Below are 16,467 nucleotides of genomic sequence, written 5' to 3' on the forward strand. Positions count from 1 at the left end.
TTGGCGGAGGTGAGGAGGGAGGGCGTTCCAAGACCGCGGGAGGACGTGGCCCAGGGGTCGACGGCAGGATAGGCGAGAATGGGGGACGGTGAGGAGGTGGGCGGCAGAGGAGCGGAGCGTGCGGGATGGGTGGTAGAAAGAGAGAAGGGAGGAGAGATAGGAGAAGGCAAGGGGATGGAGAGCCTTGAAGCCTAGAGTGAGAAGTTTTTGTTTCATGTGGAGGTTGATAAAAACTGGAAGTTTTTAAGAAGGGGAGTGACATGCCCAGAGCGTTTCCGCAGGAAGATGAGCCGGGCAGCAGAATGAAGAATAGACTGGAGCGGGGAGAGACAGGAGGAAGGGAGATCAGAGAGAAGGCTGACACAGTAATCTAGCCGGGATATTACGAGAGCCTGTAACAGTAAGGTAGCCGTTTGGGTGGAGAGGAAAGGGCAGATCTTGGAGATATTATAAAGGTGAGACCGGCAGGTCTTGGTGACGGATCTGATATGTGGGGTGAAGGAGAGAGCCAAATCAAAGATGACACAGAGGTTGCGGGCTTGAGAGATGGGAAGGATGGTCGTACCATCCACGGTGATAGGGAAGTCAGGAAGAGGACAGGACTTGGAAGGGAAGATAAGCTCAGTTTTGGACATGTTGAGTTTTAGGTGGCGAGCAGACATCCAGGTGAAGACCTCCCGGAGGCAGGAGATAGGAGCCTGAAGGGAGGGGGAGAGGACAGGGGCAGAGATGTAGATCTGTGTGTCATCTGCATAGAGATAATAGTTGAAGCCTGAGACTGGATGAGTTCACCAAGGGCGTGCAGATGGAGAACAGAAGAGGGCCAAGAACTGACCCTTGAGGAACCCCTACAGTTAGAGGATGGGAGGGGGAGGAGGAGCATGCGAAGGAGACCGAGAACGAAAGGCCAGAAAGGTAAGAGGAGAACCAGGAGAGGACGGATTCTGTGAAGTCAAGGTGAGATAAGGTGTGGAGAAGGGGATGGTTCTCAACTGCAACTTTGAAAGTAAGGGTGACTAGTGTCTGTCCTCCCGTGGCTAGCATAAGCTTTCACAAGTATCGCTGCTCTCTGTGGAGGGATAATAAGATGCCTGTTACTAGCAAGATGGCTGTTGCTAATGACTGGAAAGAAAGTTCTACCACTTAAAAAAATTCTAGCCCTTGCAGAATACTCCTGTGGATTAGGCAACGTACGCATAAATTGTAAAATGCAGCTTCACAGCCCAGAACATTCAAAATAAATGCAGTATGGCCTAATGGAGAGCACAGGCCTGGAAGTCAGAAGGTCATGGATTCTAATCCCAGCTCTGGCACTTGTCTGCTGTGTGACCATGGGCAAGTCACTTTACTTCTCTGTGCCTCGGTTTCCTCATCTGTAAGATGTGGAATGAGACTGTGAGCCCCGCATGGAACAGGGACAGTGTCCAACTCGATTTGCTTGCATCCATCCCAGCACTTAGTAAATACCATCATTATTAAAATAAGCTTTGGTAGGCTGATGACAAGTGGTAGGTTACCAAAAATTGTGCAAATGTAATCAAAGGGAAAAGTCTTCTGGAGTGGAAGAATGCCCATTCTTGACCCAACAATCCCCAAATGTGTGACTTCTCTCACCTTCCTGGCCTCAAATGTAAGCACGATTGCCCTGAGGATGTAGGGCTTTGAGGGTAAAGCTGCTCTGTGACTGGTGGTCCAGTACTTCCTATGCATAGAAACAAGTTTAAAAGAGTTGAGTCTAGGATACCAAATATTATACCAGGGCAAGAGGAAGTCACTAAGGCCAACCCTCCTTATGAGCTTTTCATATACTTGGTATCTGAATGGGTTTTCTTTAAGAAAAGACATGAGGCATGTATAATAAAATAAGTTTTATTTTTTACATTTAAAACTGAGCAGAGCCAAGGGTAGAAATTTGTCAAACTAAAAATCCTATAAAACTTAAATTAACAATTAAAAAAAAACCCCTCACATTTCCCCTTTAGCCTCTCATGGAAGATTTTCAACCTCAAGAGTAATTTACAACTTTTCTAAATGGCAAATAAATTCACATTAGGTACTCTCCCAAGAACTTAGTCCAGTGCTCTGCACACAGTAAATGCTGAATGAATACTCTGATTCATTATATGACAAGTGTTCATACTTATTCAGGTATTTTAAGGCTTGGCTTAAAAATTGCAAAAAAAAAAAAAAAAAAAAAAGGCTTGAATTACTTCACAGTTTTCTTCCCAAACAACCTGAATCAAGTTCCTCAGCTCCAAGTGTTCTCTGGAGTCAAGACTGGGCATCCTCTAGAACAAAAGAGCTCGAATATACCAGAGACTCCAAGTGAGCACTGAACTTCAAGTAGGAAAACAGTATATATCTTATTCCAAGTTGGATACTGAAATGTTAAGGAAGAGAGAACTACAAAAATCAGTGTGGGACTAGAAGTTGAAAGGCTAATTTATTCACCCCTCAACAACCAAATGGCTCAGAATGGTGTAGTTCTTTCAAGGACTGAACGATAAGGATGTGCGTCTCCCTCAAATTCAATAGCAACCTCCACAAAAAGTGTGAGTCACTCTCACAGGCATAATAATGTGCTTACACACAATATCCTGTATCAGAAACTTCAGCCCATGTGACTGCTGCTCTATTGATTTGGAAAACAAATGTCCCCTAGAAATAAAACCAACACAAACTAAACTGCATTCACTTAATCTATTTTGAGGAACCTCTAAGTAACCCACCTCCTGAACAAATCAATGACATTTGATGAGTGCTTAATACAGAGCCCTGTAAAAGTGCTTGAGAGAGTCTTATGAGTAGGCATGACCCCCACCCTCAAGGAGCTTACCATCTAGTCTAGCCCCTTATGAGTGGATAGACAATGGGTCTCACCTGGATTATTACCCTTTAAGAAAAATGCATTGTGTACCAGATGCTATTCAGAACTGTAATTCCTTCTGCAGTTCTCAGGGCATGTTGGGTGAGGGATCAATTCTGGGTTTTACATTTGAGGAAAGGCTTTTTCAACTAGTGACTGGGGTCTGGTGAGATGTGGGTACCCATTTTAAAAGAAACAACAGCAATTATAACAGGTAAGTTCATCTAGGTGGGCTCATGCTAAAAGATCCTCCTTGTGCCATAAATGTGATTATGTAGTGGCAGAAGACTAAGGTAAAGCACTAAAGATCATTCTTCACAGTTTATCTGCCTTGGCTATGATATATTCACTGAGCTCAAGTTACACACACACACACAAAAAAGAAGCTAAAAACTTAAAATTATTTTCTCCATTCCCCATGAAAGAGTACAGTCCAAACTAACTCTGGGTCAGACACTTTCCAGGGATGTTTAGCTCAATTGTCCACAGTCCATGATTACGATCTTTTTGGAAGTCTTTCCACTCTTGGAACCAAAGGACTCTATTTTCTTCACGACGTCCATACCCTCCTTGACATGGCCAAACACGACATGTTTTCCATCCAGCCTGGGAGGGAGAGAAACAAATGTTGAAAAGGCCACTCACCCAGACACTAAACAAACTACATCCCCAAATGGAGCTGAGTTGGCAACAGTCCAGATCATTTGGTCAGTGTGAGCAACCAACTTAGACCTGCTGGGTCCTTAGTTATCCCACTTCTCTGGCCAGATGATCAGTGGCCAAGTTTCAACTTCACTGTCTGCATGGACAGTTAAGATTCTTAGATGCCCATAAACCTACTGCTCTGTGGGTTTTGGACATGTTGCTTAGCAACACCTCCTCTGGCTTCTACCCCATTTTGGGGAAATAGTCCAAAATGAAAAAAGTATAATGGCTCTTTTAAGGAGTGTTAACAGAAGTCCTAAGGCAGACACACAGAATCAGGCAGATCTCTCAGCATCAAAAGAACCATGAGCAGGATTCTTTTCATCAGCTTGGGGGGGAGGGGGAGAGAGAGGAGGAGGAACAACAAAAGAGGGATGTCTAAAGTCAATATTTGTGTTGATTGAGAAGGAAGATGAAGAAAACCCAGCAATTATTTCCCCTGGCCTGTTTGCTCACACTTCTGTCCATTCTTCAACCCTCAGCTGACACCAACTTCCCCAAGGTTAGACTTCCAAGGATGCTAGCAAAACCTTCCTCCTTCAATGGGATAAAAGGCAAGTGAAGGCTGCCTTTTATCCCAGCCACCTTCTCCAGAACAGAGACGCCAGTGGTGAAGCCCTAAGTGGTGTAAAGAGACTTCTAGGGTCACACACTAGGGTCCATCACACACTTCACTGAGCAACTGCCCACGGATAATTGCTCTATTATACTTTCTATTTGACTGAGGCTGTATGATGTGGTTGGGGCAGGGTGGAGTTTTGGGCAGAGAGATTGTCACTCTTGTACTTTCCCAAATACTTAGTACAGTGCTCTGCACACAGTAAGCGCTTAAGAAATACGATGGAATGAATGAATGAGAAAGAGGGTGAGAGGGTGGGCACACAAGCCCATGACTGTCAAACTTCTCAGAAACTGGGTGGCAAAGGTCTGGAAATCTTGCAGGTTTAAGGATTATATGACCATAAAGCTGCTCGCCCACCCAGCATTGATACATCTATATAATAACACTTCCCTTGTCAATCAGTTTACCTAATCACAGCTTTGTGTCTCTGTGATCACTGTTCCATACCCTATTTTGGCAAGTTAAACTCTTCTTGTGATTGAGCCCATTGCCCTCTTTCCTGCCCACTGAGGATTGTATTTCTCCATTACTAGGGAAGCAACTTCATTGTAAATTCTATAAAGTGCCAGTTTCACAAATTTATGTAAGGCTTCAGAGAGTATTTTTGCTTTCCACAAACCTTAATATGTGATGAAAGTCAGACAGTGCCCTACACATTTTATTCCATTTTGGGCTTTTCCTTTCCACCCGCTTAGTCCCTATGGGCATAGTTTAGAACACCTGCCAATTTTACTGCTTGCCTAAGGGTATGGCACTTACCCTACACTTGGGTCTGTGTGCTGACAGGTCTTGGCATACAGTAGGCACTCAAATACCATTGGTTGATTCAGAGAGCCCAACTTGTACCAGTGGATTCTTGTTTCCCCCACTCTGTGGCATGGTTTACTGGGGAAGGTCTTTACTCCAGCCCCAATCCTTACTTGCTCCTGACTCCTCCCACCCCACTCTACCACATTCCCACCACTCCTCAGACATAGGAGGAGAGTCTAGCAGATCCTCACCCCTACTTGTCCCTTGTCCCGAGAGAAGTGAACTCACCATTCTGTTTTCATTGTACAGATGAAGAACTGCGAACCATTTGTGTTGGGACCAGCATTGGCCATGGACAGAACACCTGCAACAAAGATAAGAACATCAAGGACGGGTACACAGGGCAGGCAGTCTCTGTCTTGGAGATTTTCGGACAGCCCTGCTCAGTAGTTCCCTGGCCTTAGAGATGGATTGAGCAAGGATGGGAGTCCAACCAATAAAGCATATGAGGGAGGTAGGGAGAGAGGGAAGAGAGCAAGGGGGAGGAAGCGAGGGAGAGATGGGGAGAGAGAGAATGAGAGTGTGTGTGCGGGGGGAGGGTTTGGTGGTGGGGAAGAGAAGGGGGCATGACAAATTTTGCATCCCCAATTGGAAACTCCTGTGAGCAACAGCCCCTAAGGCTAAGGGCCACTGAAAAACCCTTCTGTGCTTCTGCTGCCTCAGCTGTAAAATGCGGAGAAGACACCTGTTTTCCCTACTTCTTAAAAAGGTGCATTCCTTATACACCAGGGAAAGGACAAACCTGATCATCTCATCTACTCCAACACTTAGCACCTAGTAAATGCTCATTAAATACCATTAATAAGCCAAGGGTTTAAACACTTTAGAGCATGTATTAGTCAAGTTCTGGGAAATAGAATAAGACAGGAAGCGCATGTGAATCTCTCTCTAAGTGGGAGTGGTGGATAGACACTAAGCTGCTGTCAGTGGGGTGAGAAGATAATGTCATGACAAGATGTCCAGCCATGTGCTGGAAGTGATTGACCAACACAATGCCTCTTGAGACCATCCTTTGTTGTACTGTTGCACTGGCTGGATCACAATCTTCTTGAAGTCTCTGCTCTTGAAGAGCCACCCCCTAACCCAATGAACACCCAAACACATCCAGAAAGCTGTAGGAGAGGATTTTAGGCAGCCACAGTCCAGACGCTGAGCCAGGGAGATAACTGCAGCCCAGCCCACCACACCCCCGTGGGTTTCAGCTGAGGCTGTGGGTGTGTGGGACACTGGGAGAGTTTCCCAGTTGGGTTGGAAATGGGGCCAAAAGCTGTCCCATTTTAGGTGCTGTGCTCCCATTTCTTAAAACCAATGTTTTTATAGCTAAGGTTCAGAAGGATTAGGAAGGGGAAGGGGGTGAGGGGAGAAATGCACCCACCAGCTCCAACATGTTTCAGAGTAAAGTTTTCATCTGGAAAACGATTGCCATAGATGGATTTTCCTCCTGTGCCATTGTGATTGGTAAAGTCACCACCCTGGAGGGAGAAACCATTTTAAGGGTTAGTCAACCGGAAATAAAGAAAGGGGAGCCCTGCTTGCTTGCGTCCGACCCCTCCAAAAATAAAAGCAGTTTTTCTCTCCAGATATTCTTAATCCAAACCTGGAATTCCAGTTGTCAAAACAAATGCGATTTTTACCTTTGCAAAAAAAATGAAAATAGCTTAACATTAAGTGCTTTCTTCTTTGGAAGAAAGAGCCTACTTTGGATGTTCCTTCTTTAGACACTCTGATCCAGTTGAAGTGCCCTTAAGTCTAATGCCGGTTTTATTGATCGTGGAAAAAAAAATGGATTTTTTTCTGACATACAGTGGCAGAGAGTACTATTAAAACCCACTTGGGGTTCTTTGGTGATTTTTGCCACAAAACTTTTCAGCCAATGGGACTTACTGAGCCAGTGTTCTTGTAGATTCCTGCAGGCTGTTTTATGGGAGGGACATCAAGACAGAACTAACTGGATAACTGCATATAGCTATGGGGGTTAGGATTGTGCCAAGGAAAAGCGGGGGGGGGGGGGGGGCGGTTAACCAATAGTTTTGAAGAGTCCCACTAAACTGGGAGGGAAGGGAAAGAAAAAAAAAGAAAAAAATAAACTTCTCACCCCATTTACCCAGGTCTAGGCTAAACCCTGCATTAAGTTGAGGAAATTCTTTAAGCAAGGTCAAGAATTGAGGGCTGAGGGTTTCTTCTAATGAGATTCCAGCAGGATCCCTTTTACATCTTTTTATCCTTGTATGGCCATCCAAGGGAGGCAGTCCTCGTCCACTTGGGGATGGATGCGGTCAGGGACAGAGTTTGGGCTGGTTTTGCCATTCGGGCATAGTAAGCTTTCCTTGGGCCTGCCACCAGACGATGCCCCAGATTTTTACACAATTTAACAACTGTAAGGTTGGCAGTGTGGGGCTTTTAGCTCTCACCAAAACCATCTTACTAGAAAGGCTGGAGAGTGGGTCTCTCTGAATGAGTCTTTACCCTCCACAAGCTCCCAGGCAGAACCTTCAATCCCAGCCTGGAATACCTGCCTAACCCCAAAGTTCCCTCCCCATTCTCTGTGTCACCTAATTGGCTCCCTACCTTTCACCCACATATACATCTCCTTACAGTGGCATGGCCAGTGCTGTCTCCATCAGCTCTCAAGAATGGGAGCAACCGTGCAGATGAATCTGACTCATCACTGATCCCTTCCGCTCCCTTCTCCGCACCTCACTGCTTGCTAATGGGGTGTGATGAAGGCATTAGAGCAAGAGTTCCGGCGAAGGGACTGCCCAGTGCAGACCCCACCCCGAAGGGTGCTCATTAAAGATGAAGACATCCTTCATGAACAAGCGACACCTGAAAGCAACACCATGGTCATGAAAGGAGTCCTATGACTCTGAATCAGTCGCAAATACACTCTAGGTGCCCTCCCATTCTTCCCTTTCTCTCCAGAAAACCGCTAGCAAAAGAAAGAGATGAGGGAGGTGGGCAGTGCTGAAAGACAAGTTTCAAGTCGGAACACCGGTGGCTACCCTCACCTCAACGGGGTGCAGGGGAAATGGGACCGAAGACAATGCCAGGCAAAGAGTAAAGGGGGTGCAGCGGCCTTTCTCCCCACTCTAATTCCTGTTCCCGAATTTTCTTAATACCAGAGCAGACTTGCACCTGGTTCTGGATTACTTTCTGCACTGAAGTGGTAGCATTTACAGGTGGGATCCACTGTACTAGATACTTGGGAAGTAGAGAAATAACCAAGTGACACATTCCCTGCCCACACGAAGCTTCTGGTGCAAGGGATGACAGGGAGGACCAACGTAACAATATTTACAACTAGCGAGGTCAAATACACTGAGCAGCCATGCCTAGGAACGTGTAATGTTCCCATCCCCTGTCCTCCTCATGCCTGAGAACACCTGAGGCAGTTCTGTTGAAAGAGCTGGTGCTCGAGGCATAAAGGGGGAGTCACACTTTGGTAATCTCTCCCAGCCTTGGCTGAGTCCGGTTCCCCAGCTGGAGGTAGTTACTGCCTTCCTCTCCAATGACACCAAGTCACCACTTCTTGAGTCAGGGTGACAGATGCACACCTGAATACACTGCTTTTCCAGTGAGGTAACTGCTGTGAGCCATTTCACCGGACTGTGTGGAAGGGCACCTTCACACTGCCTCCCTCTAATCCTCACCCTCCAGAAAAAGATGACCTTACAGAGGGGGAGGGACGAAGGGCTGTGAGGAGCTCACCTTCTAGGCCTAGCTCACTGCCATGGCAGGCTTGGGCCAGACTATTCCATGCCTACTTTCCATTTGTTAAAAGACTCAACCAGGAGACACAGCCATGTCTTTCCTCACAGAACTAGTATAACACTGCTGGTGACAAAACACGGGTGCTAGAAGGCAGCTGCCCAACTAGAGTGTCTGCTTCTTTGCTCAATGGCTCCTCAGCCCACAGATGTGTGGCAAAACTAGTGAGCAATGCCAGAACCTTTAGGCTAAAAGGGAGTATCTCACAGTCCTTCTTTCTACCTTGTAAAAACACACTGCATTTGCTAAGTGATTACTATGTGCACAGTTCAGGTGAGATAGGGCTGCTGGCCCTCCAGGAACTCACAAATCTTCCCTGGCTAAAAGAGACCTTGATACATATACTTCAACTAGCAAATGTCAGTTAACTGCTCACGGACCCTTGCTTGCGTCTCTCCCATCCCCAACCCCATATTCTCCCTCTCCAATCCCACCAGACCACAGTTCTCCCATCCTCAAAGCTCTCTTGAAACCCCAACTCCCTCAGGAGGCTGTTTCCCAAATACTATCTCAGCACTTTTGCACTCAGCCTGTGGAGTCTACTTTTTAAGCACTTAAGGGGAGGGAACATGTCTTTTATGCTCCATAACTATATTTCATGGACTGAAGTGATTTGCCAGAGGCAGAGCTGCTCCATGGCCCAGCCAAGGAGACCCCAGGTCTCCTGACCTCTAGAGCAGGGTCCTTTCCAGATGACCCTACTGTGTAGTGCTTCCCCCTCAGTTATGGAAGATTCCATGACCCTTCAGGCAATCTGTTGGATGGGCTCACACCCTTGTCTTGCTTCTTTCTTATATCTGACCTACACTTAATGAGAAAAAGCATAGCCTAGTGAGTGGAAAGAGCATGGGCTTGAGAGAGGACCTGGGTTCTAGTCCCGTCTCTAGCATGTACCTGCTGGGTGACCTTGGGTGAGTCACTTCACTTTTCTGTGTCTCAGTTACCTCAGGGGATTCAATGCCTATTCTCCCTCCTCAAATCATGGGTTCTGTGTGGACAGGGCCCATGTCTGTCCTGATCATCTTGTACCTTCCCCAGTGCTTGACATATAGTTACTGCTTAACAAATACCACTAGTATTCAAGTGCCACAAGTATCCTTCTTACTACAAGGCAGCCCTTCTCCCTCGGTTCTATCCTCAAAAGAGATGACAGAGAGCAGCTGTTTAGTGTTTCTGGGACCAAAGATCTCCCTCATGCCCTTTCCTGGCCCTCAATCTCTGAAAGGGACCCTAGTTACATTCTAGTCAATCTCTGAAGTTGCATTTCTGGTACAAGGAAAGATTCACAATTACATTCTCACACACCAGGAAGGACAGAATTAAAGTGTTACCTGACACATGAACGAAGGAATTACTCTGTGGAACGTGGATCCTTTATACCCAAATCCCTTCTCACCAGTACAGAGGGCTCTGAAGTTCTCTAAGATTAAAAAGATAAAAGATAATAATTAGAACAGTTACATCCATCTATCTCCCCCCTTTGACTGCCTAGTTTGGCAGGCTTCTTCGTCCTTAGTGAGTGTGTGGATGGTGCGGGGCATCCTCCTACACAGACAAGTCTGTGACATACTGACCACAAGAGGTACCATAATTAGATTAACATCTTCCTGGCTGAACTGGACTCTCCCAAGCACCTAGTACAGTGCTAGATATACAATAAGTACTCGATACAGGCCAATTATATGGAGAAAATTACAGTATGGCTAATGACATAAGGTTGTTTTGAGTCAAAGCTTTTTAACACCTCTTCAATGGTTAGATCAATTTAAAATTTTCTCATTCCCCTGCCACCAAAAAAATATAAATACCGACTGACACTTCAGCATTCAACAAAGAATGTCTCCTTTCTGACTAGTAGCCAGCTGAACTACTAGTTTTGTTTTGAAGGGCTCCTAGAAGGAATCTAGGCCCTGAGTTTATTTCAAAAGAGAGTCCCATGGTACAGCAGGCAGTCCTGATCACAACATCTAGGGTGGGGGCAGAAAAACTTGACCTCCACTCAATTTAATAAAGACAAGCAGTTGCTTGTTCAAAAGAAAGCACAACCCATGACCTAAAGGAAAAAAAGATAGCACTTAATGCTGATACTTTTCCTCCTTTCATGCATCTTTCTAATTAGTTGATTTTCACACTTCCCCACATGAGACGATTTCAACATCAGTTCCTTCCGATTTAATCCCAAACTGGAAATTCTCCCGATCATGACATTTAATTTTTTTTTTCCCTCTTCTAGAAACCGCCCTTGTTCTACTCCTCTCTGGCTATTAAGAAACTGGGTCCACTAGGACCACACAATCAGTGCATCAGTGGCAGTTTTGCTACCAGGTACTAAAGAGCATGGGTCTTCTGTGGGTATTTTCCTCAGGTTGGCACAGACACAGGAACTCAAGAATGCTCAGAGGAGGCTACAGAAACTGACTACGTAAGGCCCTTGGGAGAAACCAGACTGAACTTTCAGTTGTACAGATCTTCATTTTAAACTGAGACATCAGGGACAGGGTCTGTGATTCTCCCTCGCTTTGATAAATGTGTGTCAAACTCCGTACTCTTATCAAGGGAGCAGTTCGGTTTTCACTCGGTTTGCTTACCTGCTGTTTTGGGGACTACATCAGCCTTAAGCTGTTGGGAGATGAAAAGAAAGAGTCATGTCAGTGTGAGGCACAAAGAGGAGAACAGCTAATACAATTCCCACTATGCCCAAGGCTTAGCCTTTGTGTGCACCAAAGACCACAGGAGTAGAATCTACAATTAAAGATATGGCTAGAAAATATCTTAATTTATGCTGGCAGTAATGTGGGAGAATAGAACAGTATCAGGGACTTGATTCAAATTCTTCAAAACCAATTATTGACTATTTACAAAGTCAGGGAGTCAAAGCCTCTGGCCGCCTCATAGTCTTCACTGATGCAAACAGGACCTCCTACCGGCTGGCAGGCAGGCCCCAGATGAAAAAAATCCTCAAACCTCATACCATCAGAGCCCTGTTCAGTAAGAGACCAGGAGCTGGGATGGTAGGAGTCATACACACTGAGTCCAAGTCTCAGCGGTAAAGAGTTGGTGATGTAAATGAGGTAGTTTCAAACTTCAGTTTTAAAATTTTTCAGCCTGTGGCTTTCTGCTACATTTCAACCCTGCCAGGCCTGGCACAACCTCTTCACAGGGGCTTTTCCAAGCCTAATTATGCACTTATCTGTCCTGACATTGTTGCCTTTGGATTCCACCTGCAGACTAACCACTCTCACAGTTCAAATAGGCGGAAAAGAGAATCCCGGTACTGTACCCAACTATAGGAAGAGACTTCACGACCTGTAAGCATCGAAAAGTCCCGAAACAACCCAGCAAATCCCAGTGAAACATTCAACCCCATGTTTCATCTCTCTCAGGAACACCAAATGACAAGTGAAACATCATGGCCTAGTGGAAAGAGCACGGTCCGGGAGTCGGAGGGCCTGGACGCTAATCCCGGTTCTGGCACTTGTCTGCTGTGTGACCTGGGGCAAGTCACTTAACTGTGCCTCAGTTACCTCTTCCAGCGAACAGGGATTAAGACTGTGAGCTCAACGTGGGACAAAGGGCTGTGTCCGAATGGATTATCTTGTATCTACCCTGGCACTTAGTATAGTTATAGTGCTTAAATACCATAAATAATAATTTTTAAACCCCAGAACGACAAGAAACAAAACACCTGTGCAACATTTCTCTTCTTGGCATCCACCCCTGAGGCCAGGACGTACTTTTTAATATCCCTATCAACCCATTTTGATCAGACCAGTCTTCCTACTCCTCTGGGAACACTTGTCTTTTCTCAGTCACTCACATAGATCATGGGCAGATAGATTCCACAGCCTAAGAGGGCAAATTAATTCCCATCGTAGAGTTTGACATGCTGTAATTTCCTTGTTTTCCAAGGACCTCAATCTGAAAACCGAGGGTTTTTTTTCCATTGTCTTGGGAATATGCGAGGAAGGAGAATGGAGACTGAGAAACTAAATACATAAATTCAGCTGTTTAAAGAGTTCTACAGTGGGTAGGCTGGAGCCTGCTCCAAGAAAGAACAAAGACCCCAAATAGGCAGATAAGATGTAACTCTTCCCTACCTACTACAATTCAGGCCGGGCTTGCAGAAGGGAAATAATCAGCTCTGGCCTCCTGACCGGCCTGATAAGTAGGTCAGGATGAACTCTCGCCCTGGGTCGTGGGTGACTTGCCCAGGGTCACTGAGAATTATGGGGAGGGAACATGTCCGCTAATTCCGTCGTCCTGAACTCACCCGAGAGCTCGGTACAGTGTTCCGGCATAGCAAGTGCTCCATAAATAAAATCGATTGAAAGAAGTAGCAATCATTGAGTACCTGGTTGGTGCGAGCCACTTTTTATATGTTTACTGTGTGCCAGGGACGGTACTAAGTGCTGAGTTGCATGATAATCAGGTTGGACAGAGCCCACACCCCAGATGGGGGGCTCATAGTCTCCTATTGTACCCTGTGATAGTCCCTTGGGAAGAAGAGAATAAAGAAGAGGCACGTTCTCCACCCCCCACTTACAGCCCCGGCGTGTCCAGACCTGCTCAACGTCAGGACGGAGAACAAAACTGTGCCAAGGTACACGGGAAGGGCAGATATGAAGGGTTTAGAGAAGCAGCATGGTGTCATGGATAATAATAATGCTGGTATTTGTTAAGCACTTACTATGCGCAGAGCCCTGTTCTAAGCGCTGGGGTAGATACAGGGTCATCAGGTTGTCCCACGTGAGGCTCACAGTTAATCCCCATTTTCCAGATGAGGTAACTGAGGCCCAGAGAAGTGAAGTGACTCGCCCACAGTCACACAGCTGACAAGTGGCAGAGCCGGGAGCCGAACCCATGACCTCTGACTCCGAAGCCCGGGCTCTTTCCACTGAGCCACGCTGCTTCCAGAGCTCCATGGCTTGGAGTCACGGGCTTAGGAGTCAGAACACCATGGGCTCTAATCCCAGCTCCAACAGTTCTGCTGTGTGATCTTGAGCAAGTCACTTCACTTTGCCTCAGTTTCCTCAGAACCATCACTTCTCCACGCTTCCACTACCTCATCTGTAAAATGAGGATTGAAACCGTGAGGCCCACAAGGGATAGCGGTCGTGTCCAACTCAATTTGCTTGAGACACTCCAGCGCTTAGTACAATACCTGGCACATAGGAAGCAGTTAATCATTATAATGATGATTATATCAGGCACTTATTATTATCAAGTGTAAGCACTTAATAATTATTATTATTATTGGGACAGTGCAATAGTAACTACTTTCAGGCAAGCCTGACCCAAGTCACTTTCAGTTCCCGTTGCTTGTCTCTTTGGTCACCCGACCGGGTGAGCTGCGCAAGCAGTAGACCCAATCCCGGTCCCGGGGGCGTCCTCCAACCGAGGTCCCGGACCCAAAAAAACGCACGGGCACAAGGCTCAGACACACCGGGGAAGCAGCATGGCGTAGCGGATACATCACAGGTCTGCGAGTCGGAAGGTCATGGGTTCTAAACCCGGCTCCACCACTTCTCTGCTCTGTGACCTAGGGCAAGTCACTTCGCTTCTCTGTGCCTCAGTTCCCTCATCTGTAAATTGGGGATTTAGACTATGGGACAGGGACTATATCCGACCCGATTTGCGGTATCCAGCCCAGTGACTAGTACTATGTGTGTGGCACGTAGTAAGCACTTAACAAATACCATAATTATTATTATTCCTGCTCTGGAACAACCAGGCCCCAATGATAATGAGTACGGTATTTGTTATGGTAACAAAAATAGTAATAATTCTGGCATTTAAGTGCTTACTATGTGCCAAGCACTGTTCTAAGCTCTGGGGTAGATACAGGTAATTGGATTGGACACAGTCTCTGTCCCACACGGGGCTCACAGTCTCAATCCCCATTTTACATCTGAGGAAACCGAGGCCCAGAGAAGTGACTTGCCCAAGGTCACGGAGCAGACCGGTGGCAGAGTCAATATTAGAACCCAGGTCCTTCTGACTCCCAGGGATAATATTTATTAAGTGCTTACTATGTGCCAAACACTGTATTAAGCGCTGGGGTGGATACAAGCTAATCGGGTTGGACGCAGTCCCGGTGCCCCTTAGGGCTCCCAGCCTCAATCCCCATTTTACAGATGAGAGAAGCGAGGACCGGAGAAGGGACTTGCACAAGGTCACCCAGCAGCTGAGGGCAAGATTAGAACCCAGGTCCTTCTGACTCCCAGGCATAATATTAGGCACTTACTATGTGCCAAATACTGTACTAAGCGCTGGGGTACATACAAGCTAATCGGGTTGAACCCAGTCCCTGCCGCAGCCTCCACCCCCACTTAGCAGATGAGAGAACCGAGGCCCCAAGAAGTGACTTGCACAAGGTCCCTCAGTAGCCGAGGGGCGGGATTAGAACCCAGGTCCTTCTGACTCCCAGGCATATTTATTAGGCGCTTACTATGTGCTAAACACTGTAGTAAGCACCGGGGTACATACAAGCTAAGCGCGTTGCACAGAGTCCCTGCCCCACGTGGGGGTCCCGGCCTCAACCCCCCTTTTACAGATGAGAGAACCGAGGCCCCAAGAAATGACTTGCACAGGGTCACCCAGCGGCCGGGATTAGAACCCAGGTCCTCCTGACTCCCAGGCAGAATATTAGGCGCTTACTATGTGCTAAGCACCGGACTAATCGCTGGGGGGGAGGGGTAGAGACAGTCCCTACTCCAGCCTCCACCCCCCTGGTGGAGACGAGGCCCCCGAGGTCCCGAAAAGGGACTTGCACGAGGTCACCCAGCGGCCGGGATTGGAACCCAGGTCCTCCTGACTCCCAGGTAGAATATTAGGCGCTTACTATGTGCTAAGCACCGGACTAATCGCTGGGGGGGAGGGGTAGAGACAGTCCCTACTCCAGCCTCCACCCCCCTGGTGGAGACGAGGCCCCCGAGGCCCCGACAAGGGACTTGCACGAGGTCCCCGGGCGGCGGGGCCGGGGGACGGGGCTTGGAAGCCCGGTGGCGCGGCCTCCTTGGGCCGCGCTGCAGCCCCGAGGTCCTGGCGAGGCGGGGGAGGGGCGTGACCTTGCGCGGAGTCCCGGGGTGAGGCCGCGGGGCCGCCTTACCTCCAGGACCACGCGTCCGAGCGGCTGCTGATCGGCGCCCACGTCCAGGTAGACCCGCGGGTTGGGACGGGCGGCGGGCGGCGAGCAGCTCCCGCGGCCGGGCCCCGCCGGAACCCGGAACGGCACGCGGAGCGGACCCCGCCCCGGCCCGCCCGCCAGCAGCCCGACCCCGCCGCGGAGGCCCCACATCCCCCTCCGGACGACCGGGGGGACCCCGGCGGACCAGCGCAAAGCCGGCCCGACCCTCCGATGGCGACCGGCGGCCGCTCCCGAGCGACAGCAGAGAAGACGGGCCGCGTTCCGCGCTCCGGGTTTTTATTGCCGCCGCCGGCTCCGCCCCCCCCTCCTCCTCCCGGCCCCGCCCCGCTCGGCAGCGACACCTTCAGGCCGGAGGCGGCCATGGCGCGGGAAGGACGGGAGCGGCGGGGAAATAGCCATCATTCATTAATAATAATAATAATAATAATGTGGGTATTTGTTAAGCGCTTACTCTGTGCAGAGCACCGTTCTAAGCGCTGGGGTAGACACAGGGGAATCAGGTGGTCCCACGTGCGGCTCCCAGTCTTCATCCCCATTTTCCAGATGAGG

General features: G+C 48.0%; 1 protein-coding gene and 1 long non-coding RNA gene across 2 annotated transcripts; one reads left to right on the plus strand and one right to left on the minus strand.

Annotated features, from left to right (window-relative positions):
- Nucleotides 1–1,854: 1,854 nt before the first annotated feature.
- On the minus strand, nucleotides 1,855–16,169 carry PPIF (peptidylprolyl isomerase F). Its single transcript, XM_007660804.3, has 6 exons — nucleotides 15,880–16,169; nucleotides 11,360–11,390; nucleotides 10,103–10,191; nucleotides 6,379–6,475; nucleotides 5,232–5,307; nucleotides 1,855–3,472 (listed from the first exon to the last, which is right to left on the minus strand). Exons 1-6 carry the CDS (start codon nucleotides 16,066–16,068, stop codon nucleotides 3,337–3,339), a joined length of 618 nt encoding a protein of 205 aa, XP_007658994.1. The 5' UTR covers nucleotides 16,069–16,169; the 3' UTR covers nucleotides 1,855–3,336.
- Nucleotides 5,255–12,231, plus strand: LOC114810181. The gene is made up of 3 exons (XR_003757902.1): nucleotides 5,255–5,337; nucleotides 11,005–11,096; nucleotides 11,999–12,231. It is a non-coding gene; the product is annotated as an uncharacterized LOC114810181 (long non-coding RNA).
- Nucleotides 16,170–16,467: the final 298 nt, after the last annotated feature.

This window comes from Ornithorhynchus anatinus, chromosome 3 (genome assembly GCF_004115215.2).
Source record: "Ornithorhynchus anatinus isolate Pmale09 chromosome 3, mOrnAna1.pri.v4, whole genome shotgun sequence".
NCBI classification, from domain to species: Eukaryota; Metazoa; Chordata; class Mammalia; order Monotremata; family Ornithorhynchidae; genus Ornithorhynchus; species Ornithorhynchus anatinus.